Genomic DNA, 15,060 nt, shown 5'->3' on the forward strand with positions numbered 1-15,060 from the left:
TGCACCACTTTGTGTTGGTCATTCACGTGGAATTCCAATAAAATTGATTCATGTTTGTGGCTGTAATGTGACAAAATGTGGAAAAGTTCAAGGGGCCCAATACTTTTGCAAGCCACTGTAGTTGTCTGTCATCTTGAGTAACATTTACAACCTGTTTCTGAAGCAGGAGAAGACACTGCTGTTATGGAACATATTTTGTCTGGTTCCTGTATTGATGAAGTCAACACCATCAGTGTTTAAGAACTATCAACCAACTGCCATCATGTGTGATAAAGGACGATAAAGGACAGGATGAGAGCATGGTGTCTATCTGGGTGTCCATGCTGAAAACTGGATGAACTGGAAGACCAACACAGTAACAATATACAAAAATAGGAAAATGATTTTCATTGCTATAGTATGTTGTGTTTAAATTATTGCATTATCCATGCTGAAGTTGGGCTTATACTTTGAAATTAAATATCAGATTGACTTGACATTGACATAATACCCCTGTGAGGGTGTTAACTTTTCTATGGATTGCAATCAGCCTGTGGAAACAGGAATTTTCTTTTTTACAGAATTCTGAAGTTGTTGAAAGACTAAGTCAAAAAGGAAAAGTCAAAGGGCTTTTACTTTAAAGTCCAAAAGATGACGGCTTAGATATTGATAAGGTACTATTAGAGGGTGTGTCCTGTGGATCTAACGTGTGGAAACAAGACTAACTAATATTTGTTATTATGAGCTAAATGTGTTAATGCTGAAGCTGAAGTCAATCAATGCTGGCCTATGTTTTTAAATCAGATCTTGCTTATAATAATAAGAAACAATCGTATTTTGTAAAAAATGACACATTGGTTAAACAGCTTCAGGACCTGAACAGGTCATTTTGAAATGCTCTGACATCATGTTAATCATGATACATTTGCAGTGTTACACTTAAAAAAATTGTGGTGTCTTCAAAGTCTGAAAAGAAAATAATAATTTTCTGTGTTTTTATTAACTTCTTGTTTTCTTTTACATACATCAAAGACTAAAGACATTTTTAAGCACTTAAAACCTTCCACTCAGTGAGGGTCCAGCCCTCAGTGTAACCGTACTACATTAAACTCAGAGTTTTATGTGAGACAGGTGTGGCTGGATGAACTGTACAGTTAGTCTCCAACAATAATTTACAAACACATTATTTGACAGTCACTTTAGGCTAAGGCGGGCATGTTTTTGGTGTCTCGTGTGTCAGCGTGCTACTGGCTCTCAACTAACAGCAACAGGCCACCAGTGTGCTGACCGTGGTGCTGAAACAGAAACTGAGTTTACAGTGAGGTCTGAGCTCCTGAGGTTTACAAAGCAACATGCAGAGGTCTTTGAGAGGAACTTAATGAGGAACTTATGGAACTTTGTTTATTTCGGAATAAAAATATGCTTAATAATAAAGTGAAATATATTCTTTTTTTTCTTGCCAAATCTGCATTTCTGGCTAAAAATAGACAAGATGTGTTTCTATATTTAGATCACTGTAACACACGATCTTGTCTCACACAGTTTGTGGGATCTACAGTCCCCATTTGTGGTTTATCTCCCGTATATGAATAGGACAGTTTCGGCAGACCACACATTCTGTAATTAGAGGGTTGCATACTGACATACTGTAAATGTCACCTTATAAGCGTACATATGTGGTAAACCTCACGCTCCCTTCTGAGTGTTTTTCAGCATGGGGAAGTACTGTGTGTAGTGGGAGTAAGGGTTGCTAGAAGGGTAGACAAGGAGGAAAGAAAGGAGAGAGAGAGAGGAAGGAAGGAGGGAGAAAAAAGAGAGATTCGCGTCATCCTAACACGCAATCATTGGTGGGAGAGGAGGAGGAGAGTCCCTGCACTCTTACTGCAAAGGGTTTCCTGCAGTGCTAGAAAAGGGTTCTTTAGCCCTGCATTCATTCATTTAAATCCAGCCTGTGTGTTTTAGATTTCTCCCTTTATATAAGAATTTTGATTCATAATCTTTCTGTCACTGTATTTTTTCTTTTCTGTTCTGTATGAGAAAGCCTGGAAATAACAATGGAAGAAACAGCATCGCTTAGATTTGGAGCCATGGAAGGTGTAAATAGCTCTCATTGTTTACTTGAAGATCCAAACATGATTAACATGCTACTGTAAAGCAGTTATTATATCATAAACATCGTTTAAAAAAAACATATTTCTGCCTGCATGCATTGTAATACAATTGTATCTTTGCTGAAGTCCCTTGGTGTAAGCTGTAAATTTGATGTTATGTGTGCTACATAAACTGTATACTGAAAATGGATGAAATGTGAATCCAGTGCACAAATGCCTCCAAACTAAATTCTTTCTGACAGCCAGCAGCGGGCAACTCATTTGGTGGGAAAGAAGTCTGGTTGTATGGGGGTCCACAGGAAAATAGCTGTTTTCTGGATCCTCAGTTTTTTGACCCTCAATTAAAGCTCCTTAATGAAATATGAAATGTATCCTAATTAAGTCTAAATGTGGTTTAAACTCTTGAAACAGATAACAAGAATAAATTAAGAGCTACATATAATTATATAGTAATATGTAATAATAGTGTAATAAGCGTAAGATTAGCCCCAACCTCGACTCACTTTTTTAGATAGTTTCCTTCAAAATATCCCGAAGCTACCTTGTTTTTTCTCCCACATTTTAATTATGATTATGAACCGGTATGTAGTGAAAAATACACCAGGACTTTTTGTTTTAAAACACAACGCTACGAATAAAAGGATTCGTGTTTGGATGCAGTCACGCGGCGTTAAACCCGCACAGTGGACCCTTAAAGGAACCCTTTATTTCCCGTGTGTGCTATAGACAGCCGTGAGCGCGCATCTTAACGGTGAGTGGAGCCCCCATTCTCAAATGAGGGCTGCGCACTCCCGCCGTAAGAGGAGTGAACGCGCTCGAGGGGCTGCGGTCCCATTGACTGTTTCGTCTCCCTGACAGCAGCATCAGCGGCGGCGCTGGAAAACAAGAAGTCGCCGCCTCGCCCCGCAGCCAAACAGCCGGCCCCGGCTCACCGAGCGAAGACCTGAGCCGCCTTTGGGGGACCCCCACCCCCCCGCTCCCCCCTCCTCCTCCACCTCCTCCTCCTCTCTGCCCGGCCTGAAGGAAGGAAAAGAGGTCCTCCTCCCGCGAGTCATCATCCCGAGCGAGCGAGCGAGCGACCGCCGGAGACATGGGCTCCCCGTGAAACGGAGGCGGTGGAGGGGAGAGGCGGGCGGGCGGGCGGTGGGAGGGGGGAGAAGACAGCGGAGCAGCAAGAGGGAGAAGGAGCGCCTAAAACCGGGAACCAAAGCGCCACATCCACCGCTACCACCACCACCACCTCTACTACTACTACTACTACTACCGCAGCTAGCGCCGAGCCCGCTGCCGCCGCCGCCCTGGGTGCCCCCCGCCACCGTCATGGGAACACCGCATCAGATGCTCCAACCGCCGCTTTGTCCGTGGGCCATGTCGTGATCCGTGGGCTCCGCCAGCGGGTTTTCTATCCGTGATCCCGACAGAGGCTAGGAGGGAAGAGGAGGAGGAAGAGGAGGAGGTGGGAGAGAGGGAAGAGGAAGGGGGCAAGGTGGTGGTGGTGGTGGCGGCGGCGGCGGGGAAGATGTTTGCCTCGGTGGGCCCTCGGGGCGGCCCGCGCCCACCCGTCGCCCCGGCCATCCCGGAGCCGGACCTCAGTCACCTGACGGAGGACGAGAGGAAGATCATCATGGCTGTGCTGGCTCGGCAGCGGGAGGAAGAGGCGAAAGAGGAGGCCATGTTAAAGTAAGAGAGGGAAAGCAAAAAGATAGTGAGTGTGTGTGTGTGTGTGTGTGTGTGTGTGTGTGAGAGAGAGAGAGAGAGAGAGAGAGAGAGAGAGAGGAAGACTAGACCTGGGCAGTTTCCATTCTGAAGTCCATGAAAGTCTGCTCTGTATGGACACAATGTGACAGCTGCAGGACCCGTGCTGCAGGACTCCACTGTATGTGATCATGTATGCATGTGTGTATGTGTGTGTGTACATCCTGCAGGTCCCTCCACACACTCACTCACAGGCTCTGTGCCGGAGGAACCTCATAGGCTTTAGTCCATGCATGTCCAGTTCACAGATTTGGAACGCTCCTGTGGGCAGGCCCGTTGGATGTGAGGGCTCAGGTGTAACTTGTTAGGGGAGGGAAGAAGAAGAAGGGAAGGGGTGTGTCACCCAGCAGCAGCAGCAGCATCCTCCCAGATGAATCATACACATTTCTCTTCTGCACTTCTTTCCTTGAGATTGTCATCGTCACCCAACGCCACTGCCCGAGTCAGGTGGAAAGTATTTGTACTTCCCCTGAAATATTTCAGCAGGAAATTGCAGGAGGCTCAGTGAAGCCTGGCGCTGAGAATAGTAAAGCCCTCCCTGTTGGCTTTTATCTGTGCAGCATCCATCTCAACAGCTGCTGTTCTCAGCTCTGGGGTGCGGTTGAGCCTTTCCCAGCCTTATGCACTGTATGTAGGCCAGTGCTCTTGCAGCAGACATCACACAGGCTGTTAAAGAAACAGTGGGCCTCTAGCAGGGAAGGAAAAGGTGCCTGTGTCATGTTATTTTGAATCAAGAGTGACTTACATCGCTGTGTGTATCCTACCTCTTCTCTCCCACATTAAATGGAGAAAAGTCTGCTCCAGTTTGTTGCAGCAATCGGCGCAGGAACGAACCTATATGTTCACCCCCCCTCCACCATCCCCCACACTCCTTACCCCCCACCCCCAGGACCAGAAAATGCATCAAGTTTAAGCGACGCCTTTTCTCATGTTTTCTGCACGTTATGCACGGGAGCCGCACGCATGCATGTACAAAGAAAGGCAGAACGACCCACCTAAGAGAGGCGCTCCTCAAGCTTTACGTCCCTGTTCTATTTTAAGCCCTCTGTGCAGAACGATGGCCCAGCACTGGAACGGAAGATCGATTCATTGCTTCTAAAGAAGGAAATGTCCAGTATATAGCTGCGGCCCTAAGTGGTTATGCATCATTTTCAGTGATGTATTAAAGAGCTGTGGATTCACTCATGTCATAGTGAGGAAGCTGCGGATAAGGCTGTCAGCACACACATGTCCAAGCCTATATAGGCTTCAGCACTGTTTCCTCTCACCAGTGTTTGGATTGAGTTAGCAAAGCAGTGTGTATGTGTGTGTGTGTGTGTGTGTGTTTGTGTGTGTATGTTCGTACGAATGGGTCTGCACTGAAAAGCTGCACTGGTTGGTTGACTAATACATGTGTGCTAAGTGTACCAGGAGTAGGGAAGTGTGGGCTGTAATGAACAGAGGCAGAGAATACGCTCCACTTACGAGCTGTTTAAGATATACTCACATCAGTTTACTTTCTATTAATGCGCATATGTTCACAGTGCATGCGTGCAAACCTCACTTTAAAGCCACAGCAATAATGGGCATGATTTGTATTCTGCTTTCAATGATCTGAGGTAGAAAAATGGAAATCGAAAGCAATAATAATTTCAATAATCGATGAGTGGTGTCTCTGGCCACACTCTGGTTTAAATTCAATATAAAGGCATGTCATAATAGTACAAATGTGTGCATTTTATCCAGTGTTAAGCAGAAACTCCATGGCCATTACCCATTAAAACGGGGTTGCTGCTGGTGACCCGTCTAGGTGTAGAGTTATTGTTGGCTTCAAAGCCACATGCTGAATTGTACAAAGTCTCATACTTCCATTTTGGTATTACAGTTTTTCTTCTAGAAGCTTTTTCATTTCACTGTTCCATCCATCCATTTTCTCAAACATTGTCCAATTCAGAGTTGCCAGTTCTAGCTGTGATTGGGCAAGACCTGGGGTACACTCCTGACAAGTCACCAGACTATGGGAGGACTTTGGCTGCTCCAAACAGAAAAAAACATCAACTTAACTCAAATCCTAGAACCATTGCCTGATGGGTGTACAATGTTGAAGTACTGTATGATAAAGGTTCCTCAAATTGATAACTTATTTTTCTATTTTTATAGAGGGTTCCATGTGTTACTTGTCTCACCTTGAAGACAAAACACAGAGGAAATACCAGAAGCTCAAATAGATAAAGAATCTTTTGTACTATACATATGTGATATGTGCTCAAATTTGACTGCTGACCTGGTTAGAGTTAGTTAGACAAGCACCTCTTATGGAATTTCTGCTTGTCTGGCATATGTACGCCTTTAACAGAGGAACCGTGCATATATGAGAGTTTATTTGAACTGTAACACCTTCTAGAAACACATCTTCTAGCTTCTGAAGATGTGCTTGTTTAGCCTGTGCCTAAGATACAGCTTAGTAGTTCTAACCGTCATGTAGGCTATGAGGATGCTGAACTTTGCCTTTTGTATGATTGACAAATAAGTTGTAGTTTCATATAATATTGAATCTATTACTGTACCAAATATTAGGCTGTGATTTTACGCTAACACAGTGGAATCTTTAACATGAAATATTCAGCCTTGATGCTTGCTATGATGAATTACACAACCCAAGGATGTTTCGCTATGAGTTTTGTACCACGTACAAAGTAAAACAGTACTTTTTTTTACCCCCTTTTTTGAAAGAATTGTCATATTATACATCGGGGTAACCCAAGGTTCTCGAAGCTACCTTTACTGTCAGTGTATAAGCACTTAAACTGTCAGTAGAAGAGATATCTCGATTCCTGATGTGCCAAAAATGTCTCATAATGAACGAGCAGGGTACCCACGGTATTGACAATAAAAAGAAACGTCTTCTGTTTTAGACAGCGTGGGTGTTGGCGGGGAATTCTCTCTTGAGTTCCCTCTGTGATCAGACTGATCAGAGCCTGCTGTTCATGTTTATGGATGAGATGGTTTTGAATCACACTGTGGATGTGTCAGTGGACATACTGAAAGCATGTCAGTGTTGTCTAAGGCCCGTCATCGATGCCTAGCGGTATCCCGATTGTTCCCAAGATAAAAAGTGTTGATTCGAACCTGTTTCAAGCAGATTTCTGCTAAAACTGAACAAGTAAAATTGAAAAAATAAAATTGAATAAGGGACAGCACGGTGGCACGGTGGTTAGCACTGTTGCCGCACAGCAAGAAGGTCCTGAGTTCAGTTCCGCCATCAGGCCGGGGTCTTTCTGTGTGGAGTTTGCATGTTCTCCCCATGTTTGCGTGGGTTCCCTCCAGGTACTCCAGCTTCCTCCCACAGTCCAAAGACATGCAGTTTGTGGGGATAGGTTAATTGGTTAATCCAAATTGCCCATAGGTGTGAGTGTGAACGCGAATGGTTTTCTGCGACAGACTGGCGACCTGTCCAGGGTATACCCCGCCTCTCGTCCTATGACAGCTGGGATAGGCTCCAGAAAAGGATAAGTGGAAGCGGATGGATGAAAATTGAATAAGGACTGAGAAAACAATGCCAGGACACAAAGTTTTATGTAGATAACAAGATAATTATTGACATTACAAGCTAGCATGTAATGTACCAAAATGAACCAATATGTAACTGAATTCTGGACTAATTGTTATGCTTAGATGTTTCAGCTTATAGGAGAGAAACATTAAGACAGGTCTGCCCTGCTTTGTCAGACAGTAGGATTCAGGGCAGATGCCTTGTAGAAGTTATAAAGGGATAGACGTGAACTTAACCCTAGCCTTTACCCCAAGGCTGTCACTGGTGACTTGTTCAATGTTAGAAGGACGAAGCACATAAATCAAACAAAATCATAGCAAAACGCTGGACTAACTGCACTTTTCTAACTTTGTGTTTTTCAGAGAAGAAAAGCCTATCCAAGCCAGAACAGTGAACCTGGTTGGACAGAAGAAACCCCCGCAGCAAAACGACGTCCGGTGAGTGCCAACAGCTACTCTTTAACCACCAGGTCAATACCACCCCATCGATGCGGAACTGGCCCTAAGTTGCTAAAAATGCGAGCTAATATTTGCTTTTGCGTCACTTTAGCATCAAGTCGCCTTTCTGGCCTCAATCTCCAATCGAGACGGTGTTTCTCATGTTTGTTGTGAAATTCAGTTTTACACCTCAGATGAATCAGCGGTATTAAAGATAAACACGCACGATGGTGATTATTTTTTGCAAGTGTGACTCAAGCCATTATTATGCAATTTGCATAATACCTTAAGTGGAACAGAAATACACGGCACGTCATTTAGACGTTTAGATTTATTTTCTATGTTTATTAAACTTTTATTTTAGCATTCTGTGTCTCTAAGACACACACAAACAGACCAATTGCTGTCTGTCATCTGTCAGGCGGCAACCTACAGAGCTTCCGCTGTAAAGAAGGACATGGTTGGTCTGATGAGTCCAGTCCAGAGCCTGAGTCATTAGAGACTAGCTGATGTTATCTTCCTCCTCCGTAGAGTGGCTGGTTAAAGGCTGGATTCAGATGCTCTGTGTGTCTCACAATTTGCTCGTCTCTTCTGCCAAAACTGCTCGTCTGGAGGAATGACTTCTATCATGCGGTTGTGTGACTTTCGCGTCATCTTCCTCTCACATGTTCGAACAGATTTATGCAACATGAGGCATCATTTTCCTTTAGAAAAAACCCACCTAAGATCCTTAAATCCAAGTTTCAAAAGCAAATGGGATTTATGTTTCGTTTTCTTGCCTTCTAAAATCAGATGCAATGTAACAATTTTTTTGATTTTGATGCAGATTTCTGAATTTATACAATCTTTGGCATTTCAAACTTAATGATGGCAGAAAAAAACTTCCGGTTTCATTAGAAAAACCTGAAGATTGTCAGGGAGAGTATAGTGATTTGATTTCGTCCATATCTTAAATGCTTAGTAATCCTCTTGTTGTTTTAGCTGATATAATCTCTGCTGTCTAGTAACCTGTTCAGTCTTTTTTATGGACTTGTCAGCTAGCTGTGATCCCTGTACTCTTCTGTTGAGCTGTGACGTTGAGGTCACAAAGCGCTGGGGGTTATGGGAAATGATGCCTCCTAAAGACTGCTAAAAAGCTGAATTAGCAGCAATGTCTCACCTGAAAGGCTTTATCGTTTCCTTTAGAATGAATGGAAATGTCAGTGGAGTATCTAAACTAGGTTTTGTTCTAGTCATATTTACTCACTAGCTTTGTTGGTGGAAGCTGGTGCTGTACACAAACTTTTAGGATGGATGCATGCTTCTGAAGACACATAAAACAGTTTTAGGTAGAGATGAAGAATGAAAAGAAGAAACTGTTATGCTCACCTACTATGTAACATAGAGAAGGTAAGCACTGTCCCTTAGCTAGCATAATGCAGCTTTCTACCTGGAAAACATTCTCCCTATATACAGTCAAGCTAACTGGCTGTTAGCTGTTTGGTGGCTGCTTGCTAAGTGAAAATGAGGTCTCTTCCAGTTAGTTATTTTTTTCTTTTAACTCTGTTTTATATTTCATTCACTGTAAAAGAGGATACAGCAATCTAATAATACCTTCTTCTATAATAATCAGTCTCTCTTCTCTGTCAAAGGTTAGCATGATCATATATTGCACTAAAACTAAACTTCAAACCAAAGATCTTTATCACACTTGCACTTTAATTTAGTATTCATAATTATTATAGTAATATATTATTAGTATTCAATCACTTGTAACTACGAATCACTATATTTTTGTTAGCTTAGATTTATAGTTTGGCTCATACTAGATTTATTGGGCTGATGTCTAGACCCATTTTTTGGGAATTAAGATTTCTGATTAAGATACATATCTATAGAGATCAGCCTGTATTCTTTACATAATACACCATATGGACAACAGCTTGGGAAACCTACACATTAGTCCTGCAGGAGCCATGGAAACCCATGCCACGAGGCTTCTGGTGCACAGTTTTTATGCTAACCTTAACACAGGAGGTTTGTACCTGTGCAGGTATAGGAGCTGATCGCTGGTTTCCTTTATGCACTGTGGGCCTTAGCACTCAGTGACCCCGCTCTGTGATGTTACGTGAGTTCATGGCTGAGTGGTTGTGGTTCTAAAATGTTTTCACTTTGTAAAAATACCACTTACATCAAGGAAACATCATGGGATCATGGACTCTCTATTATGGGGAAAGAAATTTCACAAACTGACTTGTTGCAGGAATGGTATTCTATTACAGTACCATGCTCGAATTCAGTTTTTTAGATGTTGTCCAATACTTTTGTCTATCTTTTACGTATGCAGTTTCAGCATAGTGTACATATAAAAGAAAAAAACACTTGAACTAGACTGAAAGAATCCAGTGTCATGTTACTGTGTGGGACATTTTGCTGACATGGTTTGGGTCCATTTGTCCCCTTAGAGGAGGGATGTCAAACTCATTTTACATTGTGGGCCACGTACAGCCCACTTTGATCTCTAGTGGGCTGGATCAGTGAAACTCCCCCTTTCGATAAGTGTAAAGAAGTATAACTACACACTTAATCATAATGTATACTTTATTGATCCCCGTTGGGAAATTCCTCTCTGCATTTAGCCCGAGGAGCAGTGTGTACGGATGGTACCTTGCTTAGCTGTAATCAAACCCCCGACCTTTCGATCATGGGGCCACCACTATACCACTATACCTACTGAGCTATCCCTGACCCGATACCTGAGACATCTTAATATTATTATACAGAAAAAGTTCTAGTAGTGCATTGGCCAGAATAACCTATTATTATTATTAAATAGAAACATTTTGTTAATTCACTAAAAATTCATTTTTTCTATGTGGCCCCATTGTAAAAAACTGAAATTTCTATAGTAGATAGTGAAAAACAGGAACTTTCCTGTCATTTCAGTGTTAAGCTATTACTTATTTACTTTTGTGTCATACAAATGGTCATGGGGAAGGTCTTTATTAGTAGCAAAAGCTGTTCCACCTTTAAAAATACAGTTAAAAGTCCAAAACGTATGCCCTCTTTCAAAATCTAATCTAGTGGGCCAGATTTGGGGTCTTTGCCGGGCTGATTTTGGCCCCCGGGCCCTATGTTTGATACCCCAGCTTTAGGGGAAAAAGCCACTGCAAATCAAAATAAAGTTTTTTGGGGTGATCACCGTTATCCTATGACAATAAGACATTTTTATCCCAATGGAGTGGTCTCCTAGAATAACACTACACCCATTTTTTAGGTATATGGGTCACTGAATGGTTTGATTAGTGTCAAAATCATCAGATCTCAATCCAGTGTATAATGATTGGAGATTTTAGATAGACATGTCAAAAGATATGTAAGCTGTCTTCCTGTTCTATAGATATATAACCAGAATACAATTTGAGCCCATTAAGACAGTTGAGTCGAGTCTCCTTGAGTCACACTCATTGGCCAAGGCTCATTCAGACTCGATTCAATATACTGTAAGTTTACTCACCCAGCGTTATCTCAGGATGGTGGTGGATTAGATGAGACCTCTTACTCATAGCATTCCCACAGTATTTTGATTTATTTAATAAAATATCAATATTTGGTGTCCCTGTATTGCTGCAGAAATTATTGTGAGATATACAGTACCGATTGTTTCTTCCACCCCTTGTGTCAGGTTTTAATTAACGGACTCAGGCGCAGACCGGGACTCTTTACAGGGTTTACAAATTTATTTACACAACGACACCAGGTGATGCTATTTACAACGTGCTGGAGGGAGGGGAGGGGGGTCCAGGGTTCCGGGGTATGTGAGGGGAAAGACGGGAAGCTGACGCCCTCCAAAGGCTCTCTGTCTCTTCACTCCCCACACTGGGTAAACACAATCCACTCACTCGTCCACGGGATGACAGGCAGGCAGGGAAAGGTCCGGGAAAGATCTGTACACAGAAATTTCAGTTAGAGGCGAACAGACGGAACGATCTCACAGATTCAGATTCACAAACTACTGAGCGACTGACGCTGATAGCTCAACGATCCAGCGACGAGTGACACAGTGCTGCTGTCTTAAATCGGCCTTGTGATCATCCCGATAGGCAGCAGGTGCGTGGGCCAGGGGCGGGAGCCCAAAATGAGCACCGCCCCGGCAGGTGAGAGAGAGAGAGAGAGAGAGAGAGAGAAAACACATGTTGCCTAATACAGGATCAGCTGGTGAGGCACAGGGACCATGACACCTTGTCAGTACTTTTCAATAGAAATGATATATTGTCAGGCTGAGCTTTCATCTATAGGGTGAAGGTCCTTTTGTTCAGTATATCATTAAATGTTTTCATGGCATACCTACAAACAGTGCTTATCAGTAAAGTTACTTCTTCCTGCCGTCTTTATTCCAACTTTGGAATAAAGTACTGCAAATTATTTTGTCGTAGTATTTTGTTGGTTTCTTAAGGAAGTGAAAGTCAAAACTCAACATTAACCAGTAGAATAATGTTCAGCTTTTCAATAGGCATCCTTTAGTTAAAACAGTACAAAGTTATGAAAAACTGAACACAATCTATTATTAAAAAAGTCAATTATGAGTTTGATCCAGGATTGTATGAAGGAACGTCTGTTTTCTGAGCTTGTGCAGTCGTTTGTTGGCGAATATGATAATAAGGCAATCCAAGTACGCCAGAACCTTGAACCTTGATCATAATACTCGTATCAATCAATTATCTAGGAAACTCCAATGGTTCTGTATTGACTAACGTTGCAAAAATGAAACTTTCATGTGTAGATTTATTGTGTGAAATATACTTTGGGCTTTAGCGTTGCCAGCAAAGCCTATTTACTTCTACATACTTGTAAATTGAACACTCCAGTTCATTAGCAAGCTTTCCAGCAAACATCCTACTGAGAGTGCAGGTGGTTAGAGGTTAGCTTTCTCCGAAATAACCCTTCCCATCTCATCTCCAATTAGTGGGAATTGGATGCTTGATGGGTTGGTCAGAAACAATTCTTTATAATGGAACTGCTCAGTGATCATCTTTCCACCGCTGCGTGTGTGTCTGTGTGTGTGTGTTTTAAAGTCTGCTTATTTGATCAATAGTCGTTAATACAGACCTGAATTGCCAGTGCTGCTTTAAAAACACTCTTTGATGTCATACAAGGACCCCCGTCTTCGTTGGCTTATTTGTGGACTGAAAACCGGGTTTCCATGCATTCCTGTTTGCAGTGACGTCTGCAGCCAGAAATTGTTTGTTTTTTTGCCACACAATGATCAAAGGATAAAGCTTGTTTATGTGCTATTTGCACTGTATGTGTGTTGGAGTGTGTGTGAGTGTGTCGCTGGATCAGAAAGTGAGGTGGGATTACAGAGTAAGTCAGCTGGAGCACATCTGCTTTTCTGAGGAATCCCACAATATGACCCTCATTTTTAACATTATACAATCTGCGCTTATCTGGTTAGTGTTCCCAACGCAATTCCTGTGAACACCAGACGTTACAGTCACTTTTCCTTCAGCCTTTCATGGGGCACTGAACTGGGATAGAGACAATATCATGTCTGTAAAGCAACCACTGGAATAACTGCTGAGCTACTATAAGCATACATGTAATTTCTGAGATTTGGTTAAATTTAAATAAAAATGCATTGGGCAGACACCACCTAGCAGCGTCTGGGCTACAAAAATGAACAAAATGTGAAAATGTCAAAAACTTCACTTCCTAGATTGGCCACTTGAGGCACCTTAGAGTTAAAATACCAACAAAAACAACAATTACGTTACACCCTGGTATGAGTAAATGATACTTTCATCTTTCATAACAACTTTAGGTTGTTGGATTATTTTTTAACCCGTCCACCTGGATAGTGGTAAGACTTAAACTCAGAGCTGTGCTTTCATTTACAGGTGTGGTGATGGAGCTGTGGCCAATCACTGTATGTCTCAGCTTTTAATCTTTACTGTGATCGATAATCTCTCCTTAGCTGTAACTGGCTTGTGATAGGATAAAGTTTTTAATTCCTATCCAAACACTAGGCTGCACTTGGGTTGAATTTATAGTAGTAGTATAGCTTAACATTACTTAAAAATTATCTTTTCCAAAACAGATCAATAGTTTTGCATTTTCCTCTTTGCTAACATAGTGTCAGTAATATTTAGCTGTAGCTAAATAGCTACAGCAAGAGAAATTAAAAGAGTGCGTCTAGCACAGTCAGTCTAAAGACCCTAGATAACATGGTACCTGGTTTGAGATGAGATGAGATGGGATAGCCTTTATTTGTCAGTTGCAGGTCTTTTGCCCACAACCGAGATGACAGACCTTACCGACCGTACATACAATACACAAACATCACATTGGGGAGACAGGTCAGGCTAGGTAGCGAGGACAAAAAACATTGAAATGTGTAACACAGAAGGATAATACAGGAATGCACAGATATCAACACACCATAGCACAATAAACACAGACAGCAACATGGGAAAGTGTTCCAGTGTGTACATCTGATCTGGGACCGCTGCAATCTTTTGACTGCACCTCCAACTGACCCGATGTCCACATCAGAGGGGAGGTAAGCGTTGGAGGTGGCGTTGGATCCGGGGTAGGGAGGGTGATGCGTCAGTGAGTGCTTATCAGTATCAGTATATGTTAGAGCTGGGCGATAGAACGATAACGATATGTATCGCGATATAACTTTTACTCGATAGAGAAATTAAACTATCGCGATAGACTTCGCCGCTCTTGTCCTCTTAAAAAAAAAAAAAAAAAAAAGGTCAGCCAATCCAAATTAAGTAGCGCAGAGCCGAACCAATCACAGCCGCAGCGTCACGTCGCGTGACTTGTTACGTACAGCACAAGTGCCAAGCCGCACGTGTGTTTGTTTGGGAAGCAGCCAGCCACCGTACCGCCCGGGTAATGGAGGAAATGAGTGTGCCGACTAGAAAAATCAACCGAGCGTGACCAAAGAGAAAACAGATGATGGTTCCAATGCCGGAGAGATTGTCGAACGGAAGAGCCATAGAAGTTCCGTAGTGTGAAGGTATTTCGGCTATTTCAAGTCTGACAAAAAACAGAGTAGCGTGCACTGTAAATTGTGCCGAAAGCAAGTCTGGAAATACAATAAACTGGTGCATGCGTCACACTGCGCCACGTTATTGTTTCGGTGAAATGAATTTCTACAATACTGTTAATTCTACTCTCTGCAGTGTTTAAATGCTTACATATACACACAGTTACTGTCCGTCCACACATACGACTCGGTTCTGCTTCTATGCCCCAG

At 42.5% G+C, this 15,060-nt stretch overlaps 1 protein-coding gene across 15 annotated transcripts in view; it reads left to right on the top strand.

The window, feature by feature from the left end:
* Positions 1-3,247: 3,247 nt before the first annotated feature.
* Positions 3,248-15,060, top strand: part of rims1a (regulating synaptic membrane exocytosis 1a) — a 120,287-nt gene continuing 108,474 nt past the window's right edge. For all 15 annotated transcript variants that reach the window (XM_085297648.1, XM_085297653.1, XM_085297657.1 and 12 more), the window contains exons 1-2: positions 3,248-3,770; positions 7,740-7,814. In XM_085297648.1, the coding sequence (XP_085153774.1) occupies positions 3,610-3,770; positions 7,740-7,814 (236 nt within the window). In that variant the 5' untranslated portion in view covers positions 3,248-3,609. The remainder of the gene's footprint in view (positions 3,771-7,739; positions 7,815-15,060) is intronic.

Source organism: Mchenga conophoros, linkage group LG13 (assembly GCF_057382185.1).
Source record: "Mchenga conophoros isolate Kocher_MC1m ecotype Shallow Benthic linkage group LG13, M_conophoros_male_GT1.1, whole genome shotgun sequence".
NCBI lineage: Eukaryota > Metazoa > Chordata > Actinopteri > Cichliformes > Cichlidae > Mchenga > Mchenga conophoros.